This window comes from Oncorhynchus nerka, linkage group LG7, assembly GCF_034236695.1.
Source record: "Oncorhynchus nerka isolate Pitt River linkage group LG7, Oner_Uvic_2.0, whole genome shotgun sequence".
Taxonomy (NCBI): Eukaryota; Metazoa; Chordata; class Actinopteri; order Salmoniformes; family Salmonidae; genus Oncorhynchus; species Oncorhynchus nerka.
This window is the reverse complement of record NC_088402.1, coordinates 49,640,716-49,667,637: the sequence shown is the minus strand read 5'-3', so window position 1 is coordinate 49,667,637 and position 26,922 is coordinate 49,640,716. Positions and strand designations below refer to the sequence as shown.

At 43.6% G+C, this 26,922-nt stretch overlaps 2 protein-coding genes across 2 annotated transcripts in view; both read right to left on the bottom strand.

Moving 5' to 3' along the window:
* LOC115131828 (dedicator of cytokinesis protein 3-like) overlaps positions 1-4,401 on the bottom strand; it is a 60,608-nt gene extending 56,207 nt beyond the window's left edge. Inside the window, 3 exon segments of the mRNA XM_065021073.1 lie at positions 2,738-2,825; positions 3,884-4,036; positions 4,297-4,401. Of these exon segments, the coding sequence (XP_064877145.1) occupies positions 2,738-2,825; positions 3,884-4,036; positions 4,297-4,401 (346 nt within the window).
* A 4,609-nt stretch (positions 4,402-9,010) lies between these two features.
* Positions 9,011-26,922, bottom strand: part of LOC115131829 (DDB1- and CUL4-associated factor 1-like) — a 31,404-nt gene continuing 13,492 nt past the window's right edge. Inside the window, 6 exon segments of the mRNA XM_029663841.2 lie at positions 9,011-11,627; positions 22,499-22,715; positions 22,913-23,005; positions 23,155-23,228; positions 23,517-23,621; positions 26,772-26,865. Of these exon segments, the coding sequence (XP_029519701.2) occupies positions 11,578-11,627; positions 22,499-22,715; positions 22,913-23,005; positions 23,155-23,228; positions 23,517-23,621; positions 26,772-26,865 (633 nt within the window). The 3' untranslated portion in view covers positions 9,011-11,577.

Genomic DNA, 26,922 nt, shown 5'->3' with positions numbered 1-26,922 from the left:
CATCCAAAGTTGTGGAAAAATGGCTTAAGGCCAACAAAGTCAAGGTATTGGAGTGGCCATCACAAAGCCCTGACCTCAATCCGACAGAAATTTTGTGGGCAGAGCTGAAAAAGCGTGTGCGAGCAAGGGGGCATACAACCATGACTCAGTTACAGCTCTGTCAGGAGGAAGGGGCCAAAATTCACCAAACTTATTGTGGGAAGCATGTGAAAGGCTACCCGAAACGTTTGACCCAAGTTTAAATTGTTTAAGGCAAGGCTACCAAATACTAATTGAGTGAATGTAAACTTCTGACCCACTGGGAATGTGATGAAAGAAATAAAAGCTGAAATAAAATCACTCGACTATTATTCTGACCTTTCACATTCTTAAAATAAAGTGGTGATCCTAACTGACCTAAGACAGGGAATTTGTACTAGGTTTAATGTCGGGAATTGTGAAAAACTGAGTTTATATGCATTTGGCTAAGGTGTATGTAAATTTCCGACTTCAACTTATTTCTATATTGAGTTGCACTTGAGCCGTTGCATGTGGAGGTGCAAGGGCATGCCAATGTCAGAGCCACATGAGGGGCAGATGTTTCTGAACCAGAGTGAGAAGTGAATACAGTCATGTGTACAGCTATTGCCAACTACCATATCACCTCACTACCACCAGATACAACTGTTGGAACTACCTGCAAATCACCTGCTAAGTTTGGGAAGAGGACACAGGGTGAGATACTGTATAGTGACGAAGACATTCACAGAGACGTATTATGTCCAATAAAAAAAACAAATAATGAGGTTGTCTAAAAGGAGATATTCCATTTTTCATTATTTGGGTTCTATATGTTCTCTTTGTTAGCCTGTGCCCATTAAGATAAGATGGGAGGAATGAGGCCCACAGAGAAGAGTACAGCAGCTTTTAGACAGTATGGTAGAAGTTACCTCTAAAAAAGATCTAGGATCAGATACCGCACTTCGTTTTAAACTGTATAGTAGAAGTTGCCCCAAACGCGGATCTAGGAACGGATACAATTGCCCCAATCCTGACCATTGGGTGGATGAAGAAATGTGTCCCAAATGCAATAGTAGATACTTCCAATCAAAACTGAAAACTCAATGTCAGTTTGTAGCTTTCAACATTGTACATGATTTTCACAAGGACAGCTTCAAATATCAAGCATCAAACCTTAGCAGCAGCCCACAAATCTGATGAATATGTGGCTTTTGTTTACTCTGGCAAAATTCTGAGTAGTAGAGCGAAATGGACACCGCGGGTCTTCTAACAGTGTGCAGTCCCTTGCCTCTGGCTGTAGCCTACTCCGGTGTTTTTCAAATCGTGGGCCTACGTACAGGGTTTCACATTTTGTTCTACCCACCACTAACACGCGTGACTATTAGTTGATTAGCTGAATCAGGTGTGTGCACTGCAATGTTGCGCTTACAAAATTGTGCCACCGGAATTGACAAACGCTGGTCATATTCGCTGCTTTCTGTGTCTCAGCACCCTGGACAGCGACACGCGGTTGGTTGAAGCATAATTTTCAGCACCACGGACAGCGAAACGAAAAGGATGGCTGGTTAAATCAAAAGGTACAGTACACTGTGTGCTCTCAAACTTGCTTCTCTCCCGTTCTCCACCAATGACTTCTCTTTGTTGAACACAAATCAATAGTTCTGGAGTCTGGGTATTTTGTCGAACCTATACTACAACAAGCAGTGCAGTGTGTGTTCTGAGCGAACTGATTCAACATGACTCATTCAAATCGCCAGGAACATTTTGCAGATAGTTCCAATACTCCTGATATAAATGACCCATTACCTCTGGGGCTACTAGCACTTTTCACAATGATTCGGCTTGAGCATTATGACATAGTGGTTGTAGATCACAGATGGTGGTAGTAGTAGTAGTAGCTAAGTAGTCGTGGTGCTGTGTTACAAATGCCGACAGGTAAGCATGCGCATACTCAGACTCTAGGCTACACCTGTTGGCATAACGCTATCCCATTGCCCCTCGTGGTTTCCAGTCGAATGCCTTTTCAGATAGGCATTGAAGAGCGTCAGAGCCTATCTGAACACAATTATTGACGCATTTTCAAAACATACAATGTAGCCTAGTATGAATGAATGATAAGCATACTGTAGGACTAGGTTATGGATAGCCACTGGTGATACAGGCATACAGAGGTAGCATGCCTATACTAGGCGATATCATCCCACGCAATAACCGATATTTTACCTTTTCTTATTGTCAGGTTATCCTCAGCCATTAAGCACAGCTGATAGACTTGTGTTTTGTAAGCTATAGCCTCATTACATGAATTTAAAACACTAGACATTGTGACTGTTTGATGCGAATACCTTACAGTTACATATAATAACCTGTATGACCAAACAGGATATCAAATCCGAAGCTGTGATCGTCACAGCGCTTCTTCATAAGAAAATAATCCGTTTTGAATGAGAAAAGTAAATCACATTGAAAATAATTCATTAAAAAAAAAGATAAATAGCCAGATAAATACTGAATCTACTCACCAACTCCGATTTTTTCCTCTTCTGTCGGTATCCACATCTTGGGATTTTTGTTATTTTCCCACCTGGAGACCAAGCCTCATTCTGTCGATATCGTGGGAGGATTTGGCTAAATGAAAGCTATAGGAATATCCCCGGCTCTTTATGTATCGAACGGGACTAGGCTACAACTCGTTAGAAATATAGGCTATTATAGGCAACAACATATAATGGACCACCAATGTCTTCGCCCGCGGTTCCTTTATCTCCCGGTCTGCTCTGCTCGCTGTGTCTCCTAGTCACACAAGATGCAGTCTCGGTGTCCACCTACCCAATACACACGGTCATCTAAATCTCCAAACGCTATTGTTGCAGCAGCATCTCGATAGGAACGGGAATGTTTTTTTACGGTTTATTTATGTATTTCCAGGTTAGTCATTAGCCTGTGGTTCATTACCAAGTCGGATTCCCAATGATCAACAACGCTGTGATATCGGGTCCCCGCGATTGGGTTGAGTCAGACGATAATTAACACTCGTGATATTGTCCGCCGGTCCAAACTGGTATTGAGGGGCAAGACATTTTCAGAAAACTGCTATATACTGTAAGATGCGCCATCTTCATGGTCGTCACATGACTCGTTTTGTCAATACGGTTGTGTTAAGCATTTACAAATGTAAATTTGACTGTCGGAGCGCAACTGCATGGCAATTGCATCCATCACTAATTGCACTTTCACTGTCATGGGCAGCTACCTAGCTTCACTGTGCCTTAAAATTGAATCTTCAGCTCCTGGGCTAAACCAAGCTGTCCATGCTATTACATCAGTTACTGGAACCAAGACTGAGATGTGGTAGGCTTTCCTTACAGGGTCTGTCAAAAAATGGTTACAGAACCTCTTTATTGGTCTATATACACACTTAAAAAGGGATCTGCCAGGAGAATGTTATTTCAAATCAAATTGTATTGGTCACATGGCTAGCAAATGTTATTGCGAGTGTAGCAAACAGTGCATTAATATCTAACAATTACCTAATATACACTAATCAAAGGAATGGAATAAGAATATATACACATAAATACATGGATGAGCATTGACAGAGCTGCATTGTTTCCTAGGAACGCGAAGCGAGGCGGCCATCTTTGTCAGCGCCGGAAGTTCAGTATATACATAGATGAGTAATGCCAGATATGTAAACAATATTAGTGGCATTATTAAAGTGACTAGTGATCCATTTATTAAAAGTGGCAAATGATTTCCAGTCTGTATGTAGGCAGCAGCCTCCCTGTGCTAGTGATGGCTGTTTAACAGTCAGATGGCCTTGAGATCTAAGCTGTTTTTCAGTCTTTCGGTCCCAGCTTTGATGCACCTGTACTGATCTCACCTTTTGGGGTTGTAGCAGGGTGAACAAGCAGTGGCTTGGGTGGTTGTCATCTTTGATGATCTTTTTGGCCTTCCTGTGACATCGGGAGCTGTAGCTGTCCTGGAGGGTGGGTAGTTTGAACCCTGTGATGCGTTGAGCAGACCGCACCACCCTCTGGAGAGCCGTATCAGGCAGTGATGCAGCCCGACAGGATGTTCTCAATTGGGCATATGTCAAAGTTCAGGGTTTTAGGTGACAAGGCAAATTTCTTTAGTCTCCTGAGGTTGAAGAGGCGCTGTTGCGCATTCCACCTTCTCCACTGCTGTCCCGTTGATGTGGATAGGGGGGTGCTCCCTCAGCTGTTTCCTGAAGTCCACTCTCATCTCCTTTGTTTTGTTGACGTTGAGTGAGAGGTTATTTTGCTGACACCACACTTCGATTGCCCTCATCTCCTCCCTGTAGGCCGTCTTGTCGTTGTTGGTAATCAAGTCCACTACTGTTGTGTCGTCTGCAAACTTGATTGAGTTGGAGGTGTGCATGGTCACGCAGTCATATGTGAACAGGGAGTACAAGAGGGGGCCTATGTTTAATGCATATTAATCAATCAGAAATGGAAAAAGGTGAACTTAATCTTATAGTCTATCAATCAACATACATCAATCAAACGTGAGTAAAAGGGTCTGAAAACTTATGTAAATGTTTTTTTTCTTTGTTACTAAGGGGTATTGTGTGTAGATCGATAAGGGGAAAAAGCGCTTTAATCCATTTTAGAATAAGGCTGTAACCTAACAAAATGTGGAAAAAGTCAAAAGGTCTGAATACTTTACAAATGCACTGTATGTGTGAAATAATGAATGGAAAATATGAATATGAAATTATATGAATTTAAATATTGTACCTGACTAGTTCTGTCTTCTACAATTACTGTACAACGTAATCATATCAGCAAACATATCAGTGGGTTCTTGAATCCAGTCAGCTTACTGCATTCAGAACGGCAGAGGGCTCAAAGAATGCAGTCTTCCTGCCAGTACTGAAACCCATTAAAGTCCTCGTGAAAATATATTTTGGGAAACACAATCTAATATTTTTGCCTTGAAAACCAGCACAGCTACCTGGAGTATAACATCATCCTCCTGCCGCCCTGGGTCAGAGCATGATATGCAGAATGTCATTCTGTACAGGGAGAACAAATATATTCCAGGTGAAATAACTTTACTGTACATAAATAAAGATTTATGAAAAATACAATGATCCGATGATTGAGTCTCAGAATGTTTGATGTGTACAGTCCTGGCCAAAAGTTGAGAATGACACAAATATTAATTTTCACCAAGTCTGCTTCCTCCGTTTGTATGATGGCAATATGCATATACTCCAGAATATTATGAAGAGTGATCAGATGAATTGCAATTAATTGCAAAGTCCCTCTTTGCCATGCAAATTAACTGAATCCCCAAAAAACAATTTCCACTGTATTTCAGCCCCGCCACAAAAGGACCAGCAGACATCATGTCAGTGATTCTCTCATTAACACAGGTGTGAGAGTTGACGAGGACAAGGCTGGAGATCACTGGCATACTGATTGAGTTCGATTAACAGACAGGAAGCTTCAAAAGGAGGGTGGTGCTTGGAATCATTGTTCTTCCTCTGTCAACCATGCATACCTGCAAGGAAACACGTGCCGTCATCATTGCTTTGCGCAAAAAGGGCTTCACAGGCAAGGATATTGCTGCCAGTAAGATTGCACCTAAATCAACCATTTATCGGATCATCAAGAACTTCACGGAGAGTGGTTCAATTGTTGTGAAGGCAGCTTCAGGGCGCCCAAGAAAGTTCAGCAAGCGCCAGGACCGTCTCCTAAAGTTGATTCAGCTGCGGGATCGGGGCACCACCAGGACAGAGCTTGCTCAGGAATGGCAGCAGGCAGGTGTGAGTGCCTCTGCACGCACAGTGAGGTGAAGACTTTTGAAAGATGGCCTGGTGTCAAGAAGGGCAGTAAAGAAGCCACTTATCTCCAGGAAAAACATCAGGGACAGACTGATATTCTGCAAAAGGTACAGAGATTGGACTGCTGAGGACTGGGGTAAAGTCATTTTCTCTGATGAATCCCCTTTCTGATTGTTTGGGGCATCTGGAAAAAAGCTTGTCTGGAGAAGACAAGGTGAGCGCTACCATCAGTCCTGTGTCATGCCAACATTAAAGCATCCTGAGACCATTCATGTGTGGGGTTGCTTCTCAGCCAAGGGAGTGGGCTCACTCACAATTTTGCCTAAGAACACAGCCATGAATAAAGAATGGTACCAACACATCCTCCGAGAGCAACTTCTCCCAACCATTCAGGAACAGTTTGGTGACGAACAATGCCTTTTCCAGCATGATGGAGCACCTTGCCATAAGGCAAAAGTGATAACTAAGTGGCTCGGGGAACAAAACATTGATATTTTGGGTCCATGGCCAGGAAACTCCCCAGACCTTTATCCCATTGAGAACTTCTGGTCAATCCTCAAGAGGCGGGTGGACAAACAAAACCCCACAAATTATGACAAACTCCAAGCATTGATTATGCAAGAATGGGCTGCCATCAGTCAGGATGTGGCCCAGAAGTTAATTGAAAGCATGCCAGGGTGGATTGCAGAGGTCTTGAAAAAGAAGGGTCAACACCGCAAATATTGACTCAGCTAAAGAAAATAAAACCAGACCGTGGCTGAATCTAGTTGATGATCTAGTTGATGATCCCTGATCTAGCTTGACATTTGATTCCTATTCCTACTGACAAAAATAAGAACTGATGTCAACGCAATATAATTACGTTATGTTATAAAAATCTGGACGGGCTAGACAATCTGGACCCTTTCTTTCTAAAATTATCTGCCGAAATTGTTGCCACCCTTATTAATAGCCTGTTCAACCTCTCTTTCGTGTCGTCTGAGATTCCCAAAGATTGGAAAGCAGCTGCCGTCATCCCCCTCTTCTAAGGGGGGGACACTCTTGACCCAAACTGCTACAGACCTATATCTATCCTACCATGCCTTTCTAAGGTCTTCGAAAGCCAAGTCAACAAACAGATTACCGACCATTTCGAATCTCACCATACCTTCTCTGCTATGCGATCTGGTTTCAGAGCTGGTCATGGGTGCACCTCAGCCACGCTCAAGGTCCTAAACGATATCTTAACCGCCATCGATAAGAAACATTACTGTGCAGCCGTATTTATTGATCTGGCCAACGGTTCCGACTCTGTCAATCACCACATCCTCATCGGCAGACTCGAGAGCCTTGGTTTCTCAAATGATTGCCTCGCCTGGTTCACCAACTACTTCTCTGATAGAGTTCAGTGTGTCAAATCGGAGGGTCTGCTGTCCGGACCTCTGGCAGTCTCTATGGGGGTGCCACAGGGTTCAATTCTTGGACCGACTCTCTTCTCTGTATACATCAATGAGGTCGCTCTTGCTGCCGGTGAGTCTCTGATCCACCTCTACGCAGACGACACCATTCTGTATACTTCCGGCCCTTCTTTGGACACTGTTAACAACCCTCCAGGCAAGCTTCAATGCCATACAACTCTCCTTCCGTGGCCTCCAATTGCTCTTAAATACAAGGTAAACTAAATGCATGCTCTTCAACCGATCGCTACCTGCACCTACCCGCCTATCCAACATCACTACTCTGGACGGCTCTGACTTAGAATACGTGGACAACTACAAATACTTAGGTGTCTGGTTAGACTGTAAACTCTCCTTCCAGACCCATATCAAACATCTCCAATCCAAATTTAAATCTAGAATTGGCTTCCTATTTCGCAACAAAGCATCCTTCACTCATGCTGCCAAACATACCCTTGTAAAACTGACCATCCTACAAATCCTCGACTTTGGCGATGTCATTTACAAAATAGCCTCAAATACCCTACTAAACAAATTGGATGCAGTCTAACACAGTGCAATCCGTTTTGTCACCAAAGCCCCATATACTACCCACCATTGCGACCTGTACGCTCTCGTTGGCTGGCCCTCGCTTCATACTCGTCGCCAAACCCACTGGCTCCATGTCATCTACAAGACCCTGCTAGGTAAAGTCCCCCCTTATCTCAGCTCGCTGGTCACCATAGCATCTCCCACCTGTAGCACATGCTCCAGCAGGTATATCTCTCTAGTCACCCCCAAAACCAATTCTTTCTTTGGCCGCCTCTCCTTCCAGTTCTCTGCTGCCAATGACTGGAACGAACTACAAAAATCTCTGAAACTGGAAACACTTATGTCCCTCACTAGCTTCAAGCACCAACTGTCAGAGTAGCTCACAGATTACTGCACCTGTACATAGCCCACCTATAATTTAGCCCAAACAACTACCTCTTTCCCAACTGTATTTAATTAATTTATTTTGCTCCTTTGCACCCCATTATTTTTATTTCTACTTTGCACATTCTTCCATTGCAAAACTACCATTCCAGTGTTTTACTTACTATATTGTATTTACTTTGCCACCATGGCCTTTTTTGCCTTTACCTCCCTTCTCACCTCATTTGCTCACATTGTATATAGACTTGTTTATACTGTATTATTGACTGTATGTTTGTTTTACTCCATGTGTAACTCTGTGTCGTTGTATCTGTCGAACTGCTTTGCTTTATCTTGGCCAGGTCGCAATTGTAAATGAGAACTTGTTCTCAACTTGCCTACCTGGTTAAATAAAGGTGAAATAAAATAAAAAATAAATAAAATGTTTAACATAATTGGTTAGTGACAGCCAGTGAGAGAAAATAGTATGGTAGAGTAGCGAAGTACATTCTGCACCATCTGGGAAAAGCAAACATGGTATTTTAGAACCTGTAACAGGGGCACAAGAACATTTTAAAATTTAAATGAACTTTAAAACATTAACCAAACTATACAGTGTGATTTTCTGGCTCTACTTTCATTGAAGTTGATACATAGAAGACATCTAATGAACGCTTTGATTGAAAGACGTTTTAGATGTTATTGTACACAGTCGTTTAGTACCGTTTGCCCTAATAAGATTGGCTGAGGGAGTGTTTTTTCCCCCTGTCATACACACGTGCAAACAAGACATACGCAGATAAAATCTATTCGGTCTCCCTCTCTTACACACACACACACACAATTCTCTGCTCAAACATAACAGACAGACACTATAAGCTACTTTATTATGGGCAGACACAGAATCAGTCCTCCATCCCAACTACTATATTCACACAGACAAGATAGCCTCCGCTTGCAACATCACCCACAGAGAGAAAAAAATAAATGTATTCCTATCTTAGACAAGATCATGCCTGTTTTCAGCACAACACAGACATCTCCCATGCACTACTCTAGCATGCTCATACAGACCAATACCTCATACACGCACACATTTTTAAATAACTTTTAATCAAAACAAGGTTGTTTTTAGAATGTTATGATCCCATTCTATAATTATCTAAGAACATTACATAATCCAATTTAACATATGGTAACCAATGGTGATGCAACAGCACACTACTGAATTAGCTGATTATATAGCAAATAGCCCATGTCTGTAGACAGAGCATATAGTGTACAATAAATAGTGAAGTTTCGAAACAAATGTGTGTATTATAATATCCATAAAATAGGCTTAAATTGGGAACGGCAAATGACTAAATCTATAGTACATTTCTGAGGTATATTCTATACGTTTATGTTCTGGTCGTGAACCCCTGGCTCCTACGTAGGTTAGAGATGAGTGAACTCTTCCATCACAGCAACTGAATTATAGCTTTTGGGTGCATGATGCAGGTCATATATGTTCACACCAGGGCGTTAATCTCTTAATGTCAGGGTATTCTAATTTAGGCCTAAAGATGACAGCACTCAATCTTTAAATTAAATGGGAGCAAAAATACTTTTAGATACATTACTGTACAGAACATGTTTCTTATGGCTCGTTATAAGAGCGCCTCTAACAAAGAAATGAAGAGAGGCAGAAGGAAAATAATGAAATCAAAACTAGGAAAAGATCATGATTCGGGAAGAAAAATCATGATATGTTGGCAATACATGCGAGACCATCCTACATTTGAATATTGACTGTCTCGTTAAAAAGTAGCAGCAACTGAATAATACAGCTGTGCACAATTTAATACTTACCAGGAATAGCTTCTAAAACCACCCTCCCTTCCACCCAACAAAGTTCAAGGTCAAAACCATAATCCAAACAAAACACACCTCAGCCAAAATACAGTGCGCTTGTTTTGCATAACCGGGGGAACGATTTTCATTGTTTTGTTTTCAACGCTATCCCTATAACCGGCCTCACCGGCAGTTTTGAGGGTGGGATTCTGTGTTTTCCACCAGGCTCCTAAATCGCCAATCAAGTGCCAAATTCACCCACCCGGACATCCCTTAATGCAAAACATGTGCACCCAGTGTCTCTGCATTATTGACAGTCAGCAACTAAAACATCATCCAATGCACTTCTGTCAGGGGTGTTCCATGAGAGGAACCAAACAAATCCTAAGTGTTGTTATAATATATATATATATAAAATAAAACAGGTTGTAGGGAAATAACAACTGAATACCAAGCAATGTCCACTAATGAACCCCCCAAAAGATGTTAACCCAAAATGTAAGGTAAAGTTTGCTTTCTGTCTTACAATATAACATTTCCTGTGTGTAGACAGCATAAATCCAATGTTGATATCAAACACTCAAAATGTAAATCTAAGCCAAATTCATACACGGTGTAAAAAAATTAAAATGTCAGGCATCATTTAAGGCCTCGTTATGTAGACATACACCTACATCAATCACGTGCTGACAATATTTGTAGAGTCCACGGTTTTACACTCACTAATGTGAGTACAGTTCCTAAATTGCCAGCATTCAGCATTTTTAAAGAGCACCATGTTTAATCCTTTATGATTACACAGTGAAACCCAGTGGTGTTGGTCATTGATGGCACTATTGTGTGTGGTGTCTTGGTCGTTAGTTACGTTTGTATTGTAGGTGGTGCAGTGGAGATGAACCTGAGGATATGGCTGGTTTAGCTCCACAGATTATCAGCTCTCTGTGTGGGTGTTTGTTTTTACAGTGGCGGCCTCAAGCAGCACCTTAGTCTTTAGCAGACCACATAGGAGCTGATGCAGTACAGAAAGCTTGAGTCAGCGAACACTCTGCCTTATCAATCCACAGAGAGATGTGGTTTCCTTCAGTTTCCCAATCTAAAACAGTCTACACATGACGGTGGTCATTCAGCATTCTAGAAAATGACCAATAGTCCATAAGGGGGAAAAACTTTGAAAAGAGCTTTAATGAAATCAACATTTTAAAAGAGTCAGTCTTTGTTGTGTGTACCAGTTTTTTCCCCCACTCATCAAGCAAACTGTGTAATATAAAACTATATCATAAACAAATCTTCAGGTTTTTTTTTCTTCAGGAATACCATTCCGTGGAAACTTTTTGAAAGGCGGAACTTTCTTCTGACCCTCTACTTCGGACTCTCCAATCAGCTTCTCCCACTATTGCTCCTGGGCGGTAGGTGGGCATTGGGACAATATTCCAAACTCGCAGTGCTGTCGGCTTTCGCAGTTCATTTCCCAAATCCCATCCTTCTTTCTCCCCAACTGTACCTTACCGTCTTGTCTCAGTTGTTAATGAGTGTTCACCCACGGGAGAGCTCTCACTAGATGTCCGGACATGTTGTCCTAGTTTCTCGGTCCCAGACAACTCCTCACTCATTCAGGGACAGGATTATGTCATCCTCAAGGTCTGAGCTGTCTGCTGGGTTGACAGAAAGAAAGTAAAAACAGATTTAGAGGTCCGCGGAATAACGGCACAGAATACTGTACAAGTCACGGTGCTAGAGTAAAAATGCCACAAAGTAGAAACCTGTCTCCTGCAACAGAATGTGTGAGGGTTCATCTCTCTGTTTTTCCTTACTCACTCTTTAAAGATGAAATGTCCACGCAGCAGTATAGTAACACTTTTTTGAAGCAATAATTTTGATAACAAGCTTCACAGAGAACGAGGACTATTTACAAAAAGGCAAGTAATAGCCGGCATACAAAACACTGATGCGCACCGTTAAAAAGAAGTATAATAAGTCTATGAACACCATCAATAAATCCATTATTTATTTTAGTCAGATCTAAATTAACATTATGGTAAGAAAATGTATTTCAGAAGAACAGAATATGAGTTGGCCTACTGTATGTTCGTTAGCAGACATTTAGCAGACAAGATATGCTTATAAGTCCCGTGCCATTATATGACTTTATAGTTAGAAGAATATAATTGAACTTAACTGAATAAAATAGTAATGGGAAAATATCCTTAAGTTTGTGAATGCAGTGCCTTCAGAAAGTATTCAGACCCTTTGACTTTTTACACTTTGTTACGTTACAGCCTTATTCTAAAAGGTATTAAATCAAATCTACACACAATATCCCATAATGACAAAACGAAGACAAGTTCAGACATTTTTGCAGATAAAAAAAAAAAAAAACTTATTTACATAAGTATTCAGACCCTTTGCTACGAGACTCAAAATTGAGCTCAGGTAAATCCTGTTTCCACTGAGCATGGAATGTTTCTACAACTTGATTGAAGTCCACCTGTGGTAAATTCAATATAAAAAAGGTCCCACAGTGGACAGTGCATTTCAGAGCAAAAACCAAACCATGAGGTCGAAGGAATTATCCGTAGAGCTCCGAGACAGGATTGTGTCAAGACACAGATCTGAGGAAGGGTACCAAAACATTTCTGCAGCATTGAAGGTACCCAAGAACACAGTGGCCTCCATCATTCTTAAATGGAAGAAGTTCGGAAACACCAAGACTCGTCCTGGAGCTGGCGGCCCGGCCAAACTAAGAAACCGGGGGAGAAGGGCCTTGGTCTGGCAGTAAAAGGCACGACTGCCCGCTTGGAATTTGACAAAAGGCACCTAAAGGACTCAGACCATGAGAAACAAGATTGGTCTGATGAAAGCAAGATTGTACTCTTTGGCCTGAATGCAAGCATTATGTCTGGAAAAACAATGACACCATCCCTACCGTGAAGCATGGTGGTGGTAGAATCATGCTGTGTGGATGTTTTTCAGCTGCAGGGACTGGGAAACTAGTCAGGATCGAGACAAAGATAAATGGAGCAAAGTAAAAAGAGATCCTTGATGAAAACTTGCTCTAGAGTGCTCAGGACCTCAGACTGGGGTGAAGGTTCACCTTCCAACAGGACAAAAACCCTAAGCACACAGCCAAGACAATGCAGTAGTGGCTTCGGGAGAAGTCTCTGAACGTTCTAGAGCGGCCCAGCCAGAGCCTGGACTTGAACCCTTTTAAACATCTCTGGAGAGACCTGAAAATAGCTGTGCAGCAACACTCCCCATCCAACCTGACAGACCTTGAGGATCTGCAGAGAAGCATAGGAGAAACTCCCCAAATACAGGTGTGCCAAGCTTGTTACGTCTTTCCGAAGACGACTCAAGGCTGTAATCGCTGCCAAAGGTTCTTCAAAATAGTACTGAGTAAAGGGTTTGAATAGTTCAAAAATATTCCAAGATGGCGTATCAGTCGGACGTGTGTTTTTGTCTTGTCCCTTCCTGTCCCCTGTAAACATTGTTTTTCCTTTTTTTCCCGTATATATTTAAAATTTTAATATCACTTTCTATCTACGGACTGAATATTTTTGTCCTGCAACCGCCTCACCCAATGTGGTACAGATCTGCTATTTTTATACTTAAGAACTCATCAACTCAAAAGCTACCAGCTAACTGGCTACTAGTTAGCCACGGCCTGCTAGCTGTCTAAAGTACATCAGACTGTAAGAGGCCCATCGGACAAATTCTTTGGCCACGATACCCAACATACGGAGCCCAGCTTGATCCGTTGCCTGAACCGGAACCCCAACAGAAGCTAGCCAGCTAACTAGCTACTAGATAGTAGTCAGCTAGCCATTGCTAGGGGTCATCAGCCACCTCTAGCACGGACAACTCTCGCCAGTCTGCACAGTGTGACTCAAACCAGAGCAAATCTGACAAACTTTTCTCCATATCTCCGAATTCCTACTGCAAGCTCTGAACCTTTTTTTTCCTTCACCTGGATCATCACAGCTAACTAGCTGCTATTCGAGTGGCCACTCCTGGCTAACGTCACTGTCCCAAAGAAGAACCAATTAGCCTGGCGCTAGCCTTGCCTGGCCCATCTCCCGGCTAGCTAAAGAGGTCCATCAGCCACTACTATACCTCTTTTTGATAACTGGCTTGGACCCCCGCCAACTCATCACGACTGGACCACCGACGTGATTCGCCCGGTGGGGTTTTTCTCAACTGGCTCCGCCGTCGCTTCGTCCCCTGAAATCCCATCCACTAGCATGCTAGCCGCGGCCTGCTAGCTGTCCAGAGCACATCGGCCTGTTAGCTTAATTAAGAGGCCCACCGAACAAATTCTTTGGCCACTATGCATATTCTGCCAATTGGCATGCCGATGTAATAGCACGAGGGGGCCACAACAGACATTCTTCCGTCGCGACGTCCCTCCAAGGCCCTTCTGTTAGCTTGCTAGCCCCGGCCCGCAAGCTGCCTGAAGCCACTCACTGGACTCCTATGATCACTCTGCTTCACATGCCTCTCGCTAACGTCAATATGCCTTGTCCATTGCTGTTTTGGTTAGTATTTATTGCCTTATTTCACTGTAGAGCCTCTAGCCCTGCTCAATACGACTTATTTAACACTTTAGTTCCACCTCCCACACATGCGGTGATATCACCTGGTTTAAATGATATTTGTAGGGACAATAGCTCTTTCATCATCACTCTATGCACAGGTTTACCCCCACTGTATTCACATCCTACCATACCTTTGTCTGTACATTATGCCTTGAATCTATTCTACCGTGCCCAGAAAATTGCTCCATTTACTCTCTATTCTGAATGTACTAGACAACCAGTTATTTTAGCCTTTAGCCGTACCCTTATCCTACTGCTCCTCTGGTGATGTGGAGGTTAATCCAGGCACTGCAGTACCTAGCTCCAATCCCATTCCCCAGGCGCTATGATTTGCTGACTTCTGTAACCATAAAATCCTTGGTTTCGTGCATGTTAACATTCGAAGCCTCTCCCCTAAGTTTGTTTTATTCAATGCCCTAGCACACTCTGCCAACCCGGATGTGCTAGCCGTGTCTGAATCCTGGCTCAGGAAGACCCCCAAAAACCCTGAAATTTCCATCCCTAACTATAACATTTTCCGACAAGATAGAACTCCCACTCATTAAAATGATCTCCCGAAATTGTTGCAACCCCTATTACTAGCCTGCTCAACCTCTCTTTCGTATCGTCTGAGATTCCCATAGATTGGAAAGCTGCCGCGGTCATCCCCCTATTCAAAGGGGGAGACACTAGACCCAAATTGCTACATACATCTATCCTACCCTGCCTTTCTAAGGTCTTCGAAAGCCAAGTCAACAAACAGATTACCAACCATTTCCAATCACATCGTACCTTCTCCGCCATGCAATCTGGTTTCAGAGCTGGTCATGGATGCACCTCAGCCACGCTCAAGGTCCTAAACGATATCATAAACGCCATCGATAAGAGACATTACTGTGCAGCCGTATTCATCGACCTGGCTAAGGCTTTCAACTCTATCAATCCCCATATTCTTATTGGCAGACTCAACCGCCTTGGTTTCTCAAATGATTGCCTCGCCTGGTTCACCAACTACTTCTCTGATAGAGCTCAGTGTGTCAAATCAGAAGGCATGTTGTCCGGACCTCTTGCAGTCTATGGCAGTGCCACAGGGTTCAATTCTCGGGCCGAGTCTTCTCTGTATATATCAATGATGTTGCTCTCGCTGCTGGTGATTCTCTGATCCACCTCTACGCAGACAACACCATTCTGTATACTTCTGGCCCTTCTTTGGACACTTAACTAACCTCCAGACGAGCGTCAATGCCATACAACTCTCCTTCCGTGGCCTCCAATTGCTCTAAAATGCAAGTAAAACTAAATGCATGCTCTTCAACCGATCACTGCCCGCACCCTGCCCGCCCATCCACCATCACTACCCTAGACGGTTCTAACTTAGAATACATGGACAACTACAAATACCTAGGTGTCTGGCTAGACTGTAAACTCTCCTTCCAGACTCACATTAAGCATCTCCAATCCAAAATTAAATCTAGACTCTGCTTCCTATTTCGCAACAAAGCATCCTTCATGCTGCTAAACATACCCTTGTAAAACTGACCATCCTACCGATCCTCGACTTCAGCGATGTCATCTGTAAAATAGCCTCCAACACTCTACTCAACAAATTGGGTGCAGTCTCACACTGCCATCTGTTTTGTCACCAAAGCCCCATATATTACGCACCACTGCGACCTGTACGCTCTCGTTGGTTGGCCCTCGCTTCATACTCGTCGCCAAACCCACTGGCTCCAAGTCATCTACAAGTCTCTGCTAGGTAAAGCCCCGCCTTATCTCAGCTCACTGGTCACCATTGCAGCACCCACCCGCAGCACGTGCTCCAGCAGGTATATATCTCACTGGTCACCCCCAAAGCCAATTCTTCCTTTGGCAGCCTTTCCTTCCAGTTCTCTGCTGCCAATGACTGGAATGAACTGCAAAAATCACTGAAGCTGGAGACCCATATCTCCCTCACTAGCTTTAAGCACCAGCTGTCAGAGCAGCTCACAGATCACTGCACATAGCCCATCTGTAAACAGCCCATCCAACTACCTCATCCCCATACTATTTATTTATCTTGCTCCTTTGCACCCTAGTAACACTACTTGCACATTAATCTTCTACACATCTACCATTCCAGTGTCTAATTGCTATATTCTAATTACTTTGCCACCAAGGCCTATTTATTGCCTTACCTCATTTGCACTCACTGTATATAGATTTTTATTTTTTCTACTGTATTATTGACTGTATGCACGTATGTTTGTTTATTTATTCCATGTGTAACTGTTGTTGTATGTGTCGAACTGCGGTGCTTTATCTTGGCACGGTCGCAGTTGTAAATGAGAACTTGTTCTCAACTAGCCTAAATGGTGAAATAAAAAGGTGAAAAAATATATATTTTATTTTTAATACATTGGCAAAAATGTCTAAAAAACAAACAGTTTTTGTTTTGTCATTATGGGGTATTGTATATACAGTGGGCAAAAAAGTATTTAGTCAGCCACCAATTGTGCAAGTTCTCCCACTTAAAAAGATGAGGCCTGTAATTTTCATCATTGGTCCACTTCAACTATGACAGACAAAATGAGGAAAACAAAATCCAGAAATTTTTAATTGAATTTTTAATGAATTTATTTGCAAATTATGGTGGAAAATAAGTATTTGGTCAATAACAAAAGTTTCTCAATACTTTGTTATATACCCTTTGTTGGCAATGACAGAGGTCAAACATTTTCTGCAAGTCTTCACAAGGTTTTCACACACCGTTGCTGGTATTTTGGCCCATTCCTCCACGCAGATCTCCTCTAGAGCAGTGATGTTTAACCCTCGCAAGGCTGCAGGCCCAGACGGCATCCCCAGCCGCGCCCTCAGAGCATGCGCAGACCAGCTGGCCGGTGTGTTTACGGACATATTCAATCAATCCCTATACCAGTCTGCTGTTCCCACATGCTTCAAGAGGGCCACCATTGTTCCTGTTCCCAAGAAAGCTAAGGTAACTGAGCTAAACGACTACCGCCCCGTAGCACTCACTTCCGTCATCATGAAGTGCTTTGAGAGACTAGTCAAGGACCATATCACCTCCACCCTACCTGACACCCTAGACCCACTCCAATTTGCTTACCGCCCAAATAGGTCCACAGACGATGCAATCTCAACCACACTGCACACTGCCCTAACCCACCTGGACAAGAGGAATACCTATGTGAGAATGCTGTTCATCGACTACAGCTCGGCATTCAACACCATAGTACCCTCCAAGCTCGTCATCAAGCTCGAGACCCTGGGTCTCGACCCCGCCCTGTGCAACTGGGTACTGGACTTCCTGACGGGCCGCCCCCAGGTGGTGAGGGTAGGCAACAACATCTCCTCCCCGCTGATCCTCAACACGGGGCCCCACAAGGGTGCGTTCTGAGCCCTCTCCTGTACTCCCTGTTCACCCACGACTGCGTGGCCACGCACGCCTCCAACTCAATCATCAAGTTTGCGGACGACACAACAGTGGTAGGCTTGATTACCAACAACGACGAGACGGCCTACAGGGAGGAGGTGAGGGCCCTCGGAGTGTGGTGTCAGGAAAATAACCTCACACTCAACGTCAACAAAACTAAGGAGATGATTGTGGACTTCAGGAAACAGCAGAGGGAACACCCCCTATCCACATCGATGGAACAGTAGTGGAGAGGGTAGCAAGTTTTAAGTTCCTCGGCATACACATCACAGACAAACTGAATTGGTCCACTCACACTGACAGCGTCGTGAAGAAGGCGCAGCAGCGCCTCTTCAACCTCAGGAGGCTGAAGAAATTCGGCTTGTCACCAAAAGCACTCACGAACTTCTACAGATGCACAATCGAGAGCATCCTGGCGGGCTGTATCACCGCCTGGTACGGCAACTGCTCCGCCCTCAACCGTAAGGCTCTCCAGAGGGTAGTGAGGTCTGCACAACGCATCACCGGGGCAAACTACCTGCCCTCCAGGACACCTACACCACCCGATGTTACAGGAAGGCCATAAAGATCATCAAGGACATCAACCACCCGAACCACTGCCTGTTCACCCCGCTATCATCCAGAAGGCGAGGTCAGTACAGGTGCATCAAAGCTGGGACTGAGAGACTGAAAAACAGCTTCTATCTCAAGGCTATCAGACTGTTAAACAGCCACCATTGAGTGGCTGCTGCCAACACTCTGTCATTGACACTGACCCAACTCCAGCCACTTTAATAATGGGAATTGATGGGAAATGATGTAAATATATCACTAGCCACTTTAAACAATGCTACCTTATATAATGTTACTTACCCTACATTATTCATCTCATATGCATACTGTACTCTACATCATCGACTGCATCCTTATGTAATACATGTATCACTAGCCACTTTAACTATGCCACTTTGTTTACTTTGTCTACATACTCATCTCATATGTATATACTGTACTCGATACCATCTACTGTATGCTGCTCTGTACCATCACTCACTCATATATCCTTATGTACATATTCTTTATCCCCTTACACTGTGTATAAGACAGTAGTTTTAGAATTGTTAGTTAGATTACTTGTTGGTTATCACTGCATTGTCGGAACTAGAAGCACAAGCATTTCGCTACACTCGCATTAACATCTGCTAACCATGTGTATGTGACAAATAAAATTTGATTTGATTTGATTTGTTTTGGGGCTGTTGCTGGGCAACACGGACTTTCAACTCCCTCCAAAGATTTTCTATGGGGTTGAGATCTGGAGACTGGCTAGGCCACTCCAGGACCTTGAAATGCTTCTTACGAAGCCACTCCTTCGTTGCCCGGGCGGTGTGTTTGGGATCATTGTCATGCTGAAAGACCCAGCCATGTTTCATTTTCAATGCCCTTGCTGATGGAAGGAGGTTTTCACTCAAAATCTCACGATACATGGCCCCATTCATTCTTTCCTTTACACTGATCAGTCGTCCTGGTCCCTTTGCGGAAAAACAGCTCCAAAGCATGATGTTTCCACCCCCATGCTTCACAGTAGGTATGGTGTTATTTGGATTCAACTCGGCATTCTTTGTCCTCCAAACACAACGAGTTGAGTTTTTACCAAAAATGTATATTTTGGCTTCATCTGACCATATGACATTTCTCCAAATCTTCTTCTGGACCATCCAAATGCTCTCTAGCAAACTTCAGACGGGCCTGGACATGTACTGGCTTAAGCAGGGGGACACGTCTGGCATTGCAGGATTTGAGTCCCTGGCGTCGTAGTGTCTTACTGATGGTAGGCTTTGTTACTTTGGTCCCAGCTCTCTGCAGGTCATTCACTAGGTCCCCCCGTGTGGTTCTGGGATTTTTGCTCACAGTTCTTGTGATCATTTTGACCCAACGGGGTGAGATCTTGCGTGGAGCCCCAGATCGAGGGAGATTATCAGTGGTCTTGTATGTCTTCCATTTTCTAATAATTGCTCCCACAGTTGATTTCTTCAAACCAAGCTGCTTACCTATTGCAGATTCAGTCTTCCCAGCCTGGTGCAGGTCTACAATTTTGTTTCTGGTGTCCTTTGACAGCTCTTTGGTCTTGGCCATAAATCTTGTTTGTTTGTAGGTGACCAAATACTTAATTTCCACTATAATTTGCAAATAAAAATCCTACAATGTGATTTTCTGGATTTTTTTTCCTCATTTTGTCTGTCATAGTTGAAGTGTACCTATGATGAAAATTACAGGCTTCTCTCATCTTTTTAAGTGGGAGAACTTGCACAATTGGTGGCTGACTAAATACTTTTTTGCCCCACTGTAGATTCAGGGGGAAAAAACTAAATATTTACATAAATTTAACTAGGCACGTCAGTTAAGAACAATTTCTTATTTACAATGACTGCCTCGAACAAGGCTGTAACCTAACAAAATGTGGAAAAGGTCTAGGGGTCTTTATACTTACCGAAGGCACTGTTGAGCGTAAATGTGATTATTTGAAACAGTTTGATGAACACAGAATGTCAGAAATCAAAACATATGGGTCTGCATGATGCAACATTGATGATTTAAGAAAGCAGCAAAAAAAATATTGCACTGTTCCTTGCCTCAGGCTGCACAGATGTTCTCTCATCAAGTGATTATATTTTCACCCATCAGACTACTCTCAATTTAATCTAGTCTTTACTAGTATGGACATTTGATTTAGAATGGCCCATTATCAAATGGACAGGAACAAGGGCAAAAATACATGTAATCTGTATGCACTCAAATAGCGAATGGAGGCCGCACATATTCCCGCCGGTCCATATGAGCAGCTGAGAAATAAATACAAGAACACTTATTTCACTCCATGCATCAAACACTGAGGAGCATGCTCTCGCTGCCCGACAGGTGATATTCTGCCCCAAACTGTATGCCATGAGCTCTCCAAACTTGTTCCTGCAGCTATCCAGTAACTTAATTTGGGAAACCAAGTGAAATCTGTTCAGGAACATCGATAGTAACATGTTTTCACAACAAAACATATTTCACTAAAACTGTTGACAGCACGTCTTTGCACTTGAGAAAGAAATAAAAGGAGGGAGCGGAGGAGATGGAAACACATGGTAGGGAAATCTTCTGTATTGCTTAAGGTCACCCAATTAATGAAATAGAAAACATTTAAATATATAGATTTTAAATCCCTGTTACTAGGCTTTTCAAAATCCAATTTTGTAATGGTAAGTTAACTGTAAGACACCCAGCACAACCAATGAAACAACATCGCCTAGGCCTATTCATTCTCTCCCACTCATGGATCTGCATTTTTGAGTGTAGGATAAGGTAACCAGCATCCAGTATGCATAATAATACAGTCCACACTCAAAGGCTAAAATCAGTTTTGTTTTATGTTTTTCTGCCATGCGTAATGTGCAGTAGGACATCTATTGTGTAATAGCAAAATAATAATTTTAATTCCGTTATATTGGCTTGGGCTCATAAGCCTATGCATAAGCTCTAATATGTGTACGGGTTATTTGAATTAATCGTCACCTTAGAAAGCGCTGTCCATTTCGTTATATTAGGCTTTGAAACATACACAACCATGTTTTACACTGTTTCAAGCTGGTGTTGAACCTCGCTCTTCAATTTGATCATCACAGTGAGTTGAGTTTTAAAAGTGTGATAGACCTACTGTTTTGATGATAAGTGTTTAATGTTATTTTTGATTGCATTTGCATTGTTGTCAGAGTGGTTAGAGGGACCATAGAGCCCTGAGTACCAGGTCATTAGGACCTGATGGAAGAACAATAGAGCCCTGAGTACCAGGCCATTAGGACCTGATGGTAGTTCACAAGTTGGGTACTACCAAAGCATGTCCAGGGTTCATAAAGAAGATTACCATGACTCAACGGTCACATGGAATTTTACTGTGGTCGTGACCCATGACTGCCGGTAATCTGGTCACCGCAACAGCCCTAAATGAACCTATATAGAGAATTAGCAATGACCAAAATAAAAGCTAGGCAGTCAGGGAGATTCTAAAATTGTTTTTGTGTATGCATGAGTGACAGGTTTCATGTGTACGATGTGAATGTGTTGGCAATCCTCTTCGTACGGTAAATGCCAAAGGAACATTTCCATCCTGGATGGACAATAAAGTTGCATTCTATTAATAAACATAAATGGCTATGGCGTCTATGGCTCTTAAGCTCAACTCTTGACCTTCGAAGCTAGTTCCACTGGCGTTTTTTCATTGTTCCCCTCTAATCACAGACTGATTTAAACCTGGCACACCAGGTGGGTGCAATTAATTATCAAGCAGAACAGAGAACCAGCAGGCTCCGGACCTCATAGGGTAAGAGTGGAATGCCCCTGTTTTATGTAATTATTTTTTTTAATTATGTATCCTAGCCCTTATGACAGAAGGTTAAAGTTCAATGTTACCACAAACTTCAACCCTGCCTGGTCCTTCATCCAATGCTGTACCTAGATGAGTGCGTGGCTGAGGGATACACTGACAACTGTTACTCACTGTTATCCAGGGCAAGGTCCCCATCCGAGTCATCGTCATCATCCCCCTCAAGCAGACGAGCTACCTCTTCATCGTCAGAGGGAGAGAATTCATTGTTCCCATCTTCCTCGTCCTCTCCTCCATTTTCATTTTCCAGCTCGGCAACCAGTGGGTCTGTGTCGATGTCGTCGTCAGAGTCATCTTCATCATCATCGTCATCCTCTTGATCATCATCCTCCTGATAGGGGACAAGTGTCCCAGAAGAACCAGATCTTATATTTCGATATTTAGGCTGGATTACTTGCAATAAAAAAAGAAATCTGGCACAACCAACCAATAATCAATGCCAATGTTAGCAATTGGTTATTTGATGGATTATCAACCAACATAACACAAGAGGGGGCGCTTTGTGAAGGGGTACGTTGGGTCCTTTACCTGATCTTCCTCATCCTCCTCCTCCTCAGCCAGTCTCTGGCGTCCCACCTCGTACAGTCTGCACACCGTGTCTGTGTTGACCGAGTCTTGGTTCTGGAGGGGAAACACACAGAAGGTCTGGCAAAAGTTGTATGTCTCAATAGTACTAAGCCCCACCACCACTAAACTCAATATCTGACTGAACAAAGTGGGGTATGTGATTCAGCTTTATCGAGTAATCTAACAGATGACAGAAGATGGACCTCGATCACAGCCAGGTAGCAGTCCTTAGTATCCGTGCAGAGGTCAAATATATTCCTCTTCACGTCGATGGTGGCTGGGGGGGGAAATAATAAACCTCTCATATGACTTCACAATATTGAAAGGAGTTGATACAGGAAGAATAAACTATTTTGTGAAGAGTCAATTTGAAAAAAGCTAATCCGACTCCATTTCCAACACATGAAGCTGTAGTTTTACAAAACTAGTGTTTCCCAGATGGTGGGTCAGGACAGGGGCCACTATTGAGTCATGCCTGGGTTGCAATTTAAAATAGGTTAGTCTACTTCTGATAAATGCAAGGCCCTAGACACTGTTGTGACAGTGTGTCTTAGAGCAGTCTTACCAATGGGTTTGTAGTCAGTGGCGTTGAACGTCCTGAAGGAGGAGCCAAAGGGAGTCTTCATCTGCATTTCCAATAGATCGTCCTCATTATCTGCCTGTAGCATCGCTGGAAAAACAACATTAGGGTTACGTTTCCTTTACACATGCCATGGTTCTGGCTACTAAACAGAGTGGTGTGGGTGCGTGTGTGTGTGGGCAGAGCCTTCATGGCATCCACATGGCCCTAGGTAACAGAGTTGGGGTCAATTCCATTTCTATTCAGTCAAAGCAAAAAAAGTGAATAGGAATTCCAATGAAAGAATTGAAAAATGCTGCTTGAAAATAGGCATTGCTCAATTCTGGTACCATAGGGCCACATTGCGGAAAATGCAGAGGGTCTCTCAGAATCTGGACAGAACAGAATTCAACAATGTTCCAGAATGTATTAAACGTAGTAGGAAAGCAACTAAATGTAGTGAACCAATTAGAAAATACATTAATTTGCCCAAGTTCATCATAATAAAATGCATCTGTGATTTGTATTTTCCAGCATCTTTTGGAAACGGCACAGGAATGCCCGTCTGTGCGTGTTGTGTGCAGTGCGTTTGCATGTCTAGTCTACACTTTGAAGATGTGAAGGCTTTCCCCCCAAAAACACTCCATGAAATGTTAGACATTAAAGCCTACGCCTACCTAGCAGAATGATATCATGCTCATTTGCATCAATCGAGGCCATTCGTTTAGCAAACTCAAGAATCACATGGTCTCCATCTGATGCTCACTTCTGTAAGAATATTTTAAAGATAAATCTCTTAAATCTCTATCTCTCTCAGAATGACCTTCTTGATCCAAATCAGTCAGGTTTCAAGACTAGTCATTCAACTGAGACTGCTCTTCTCTGTATCACGGAGGCCCTCCGCACTGCTAAAGCTAACTCTCTCTCCTCTGCTCTCATCCTTCTAGACCTATCGGCTGCCTTCGATACTGTGAACCATCAGATCCTCCTCTCCACCCTCTCCGAGTTGGGCATCTCCGGCGCGGCCCACGCTTGGATTGCGTCCTACCTGACAGGTCGCTCCTACCAGGTGGCGTGGCGAGAATCTGTCTCCTCACCACGCGCTCTCACCACTGGCGTCCCCCAGGGCTCTGTTCTAGGCCCTCTCCTATTCTCGCTATACACCAAGTCACTTGGCTCTGTCATAACCTCACATGGTCTCTCCTATCATTGCTATGCAGACGACACACAATTAATCTTCTCCTTTCCCCCTTCTGATGACCAGGTGGCGAATCGCATCTCTGCATGTCTGGCAGACATATCAGTGTGGATGACGGATCACCACCTCAAGCTGAACCTCGGCAAGACGGAGCTGCTCTTCCTCCCGGGGAAGGACTGCCCGTTCCATGATCTCGCCATCACGGTTGACAACTCCATTGTGTCCTCCTCCCAGAGCGCTAAGAACCTTGGCATGATCCTGGACAACACCCTGTCGTTCTCAACTAACATCAAGGCGGTGGCCCGTTCCTGTAGGTTCATGCTCTACAACATCCGCAGAGTACGACCCTGCCTCACACAGGAAGCGGCGCAGGTCCTAATCCAGGCACTTGTGATCTCCCGTCTGGATTACTGCAACTCGCTGTTGGCTGGGCTCCCTGCCTGTGCCATTAAACCCCTACAACTCATCCAGAACGCCGCAGCCCGTCTGGTGTTCAACCTTCCCAAGTTCTCTCACGTCACCCCGCTCCTCCGCTCTCTCCACTGGCTTCCAGTTGAAGCTCGCATCCGCTACAAGACCATGGTGCTTGCCTATGGAGCTGTGAGGGGAACGGCACCTCAGTACCTCCAGGCTCTGATCAGGCCCTACACCCAAACAAGGGCACTGCGTTCATCCACCTCTGGCCTGCTCGCCTCCCTACCACTGAGGAAGTACAGTTCCCGCGCAGCCCAGTCAAAACTGTTCGCTGCTCTGGCCCCCCAATGGTGGAACAAACTCCCTCACGACGCCAGGACAGCGGAGTCAATCACCACCTTCCGGAGACACCTGAAACCCCACCTCTTTCAGGAATACCTAGGATAGGATAAAGTAATCCTTCTCACCCCCCTTAAAAGATTTAGATGCACTATTGTAAAGTGGCTGTTCCACTGGATGTCTTAAGGTGAACGCACCAATTTGTAAGTCGCTCTGGATAAGAGCGTCTGCTAAATGACTTAAATGTAAATGTAAATGTAAATACACAATGCAGAGGACTAAAGGTCAAGAGGACTGAAGGTCAATACAATACTAACGATCAAAGGAAAGTGTTTTTTCTGTAATAGGGAATTAATGAGCAATGGGTCAGAGACATGGGAGGAATTTGTCTATACATTAAGCCTGAAATAGGATACTTATTTGGCCATTGTCACAGTTTAATTGCAAGGAATTCCAATTGGTCAACCACAGGCTAGGGTTGGGTAAAAAAAACTACATCCTCTCCATTTGCTCTGTGTTGAGAATCACTGAGGAGAGTCACTGAGGAAAGGGGAGAATGAACATCTCCCTCTCAGCATAACATCTATGATTTGTCCTCTTTGAATAAACCCATTCTTCTCTACCTGATCTGCGTTGGAATCTGTGTTATTGCGAGTTAACATCAACTGCTAACACTTAGATTAAAACGGGTATATCCCCTCCCAATTACAATTATTATATATATTTTTTAATGTTCTATTAAAAAGTGAGATGTGAAAAGATTACCAAAAAAAACAAAGACAGATATACAACTAAATTTGGGGAAAATGTAATGAATTTTGGCAATGCGAGGATCCATGATCACAAAATAACACGAGTTGCATACGTACAAACTGCATGGATGTACGTATGGGTGGATAAAGAGATTGTATGAGAAGAGTGATACTGCTGCTCGAGTGCCACTGCTGTGGTTGGCAACATCTTGGCCTCCACATGGCTCAGGCTACGGAGACACTCGAGTGATATGGATGTGGGTGGATCCATCATGGCCTCCCTGTGGCTCTGGCTGTGAGGTGGTGTGAACCAGCTGGTGCTCTCCTCTGCCAGCTCAGGGCACAGCCTCCTGGCCATATGGTTCAGTGGGGCAGTGTGGCATCAAACACACACCTCTACATGCGCCTCCAATACTTGAGAAATACACAACCCCCAAGCACTCACCTTTTTACACACATCTATAAAGTGCTAGCTGTTCAGCAGGTGAAATTGGATTAATCTCGCTGACACAGGATACAGTACTGTATTTCCCATCATGCAGTGAGTTCAGTCCTCACCTCCGTAGATGACCGTGCCGTTGTTGTTGAAGACGATCCTGCACTGGTCCAGAGCTGGCACTGTGTGGAGCAGGTGGAAGGTCCGCAGGTCCCACTGCCGACACGCTCATTAAGAAATCACAATGTCACATCACTTTCACTATAATGTAAT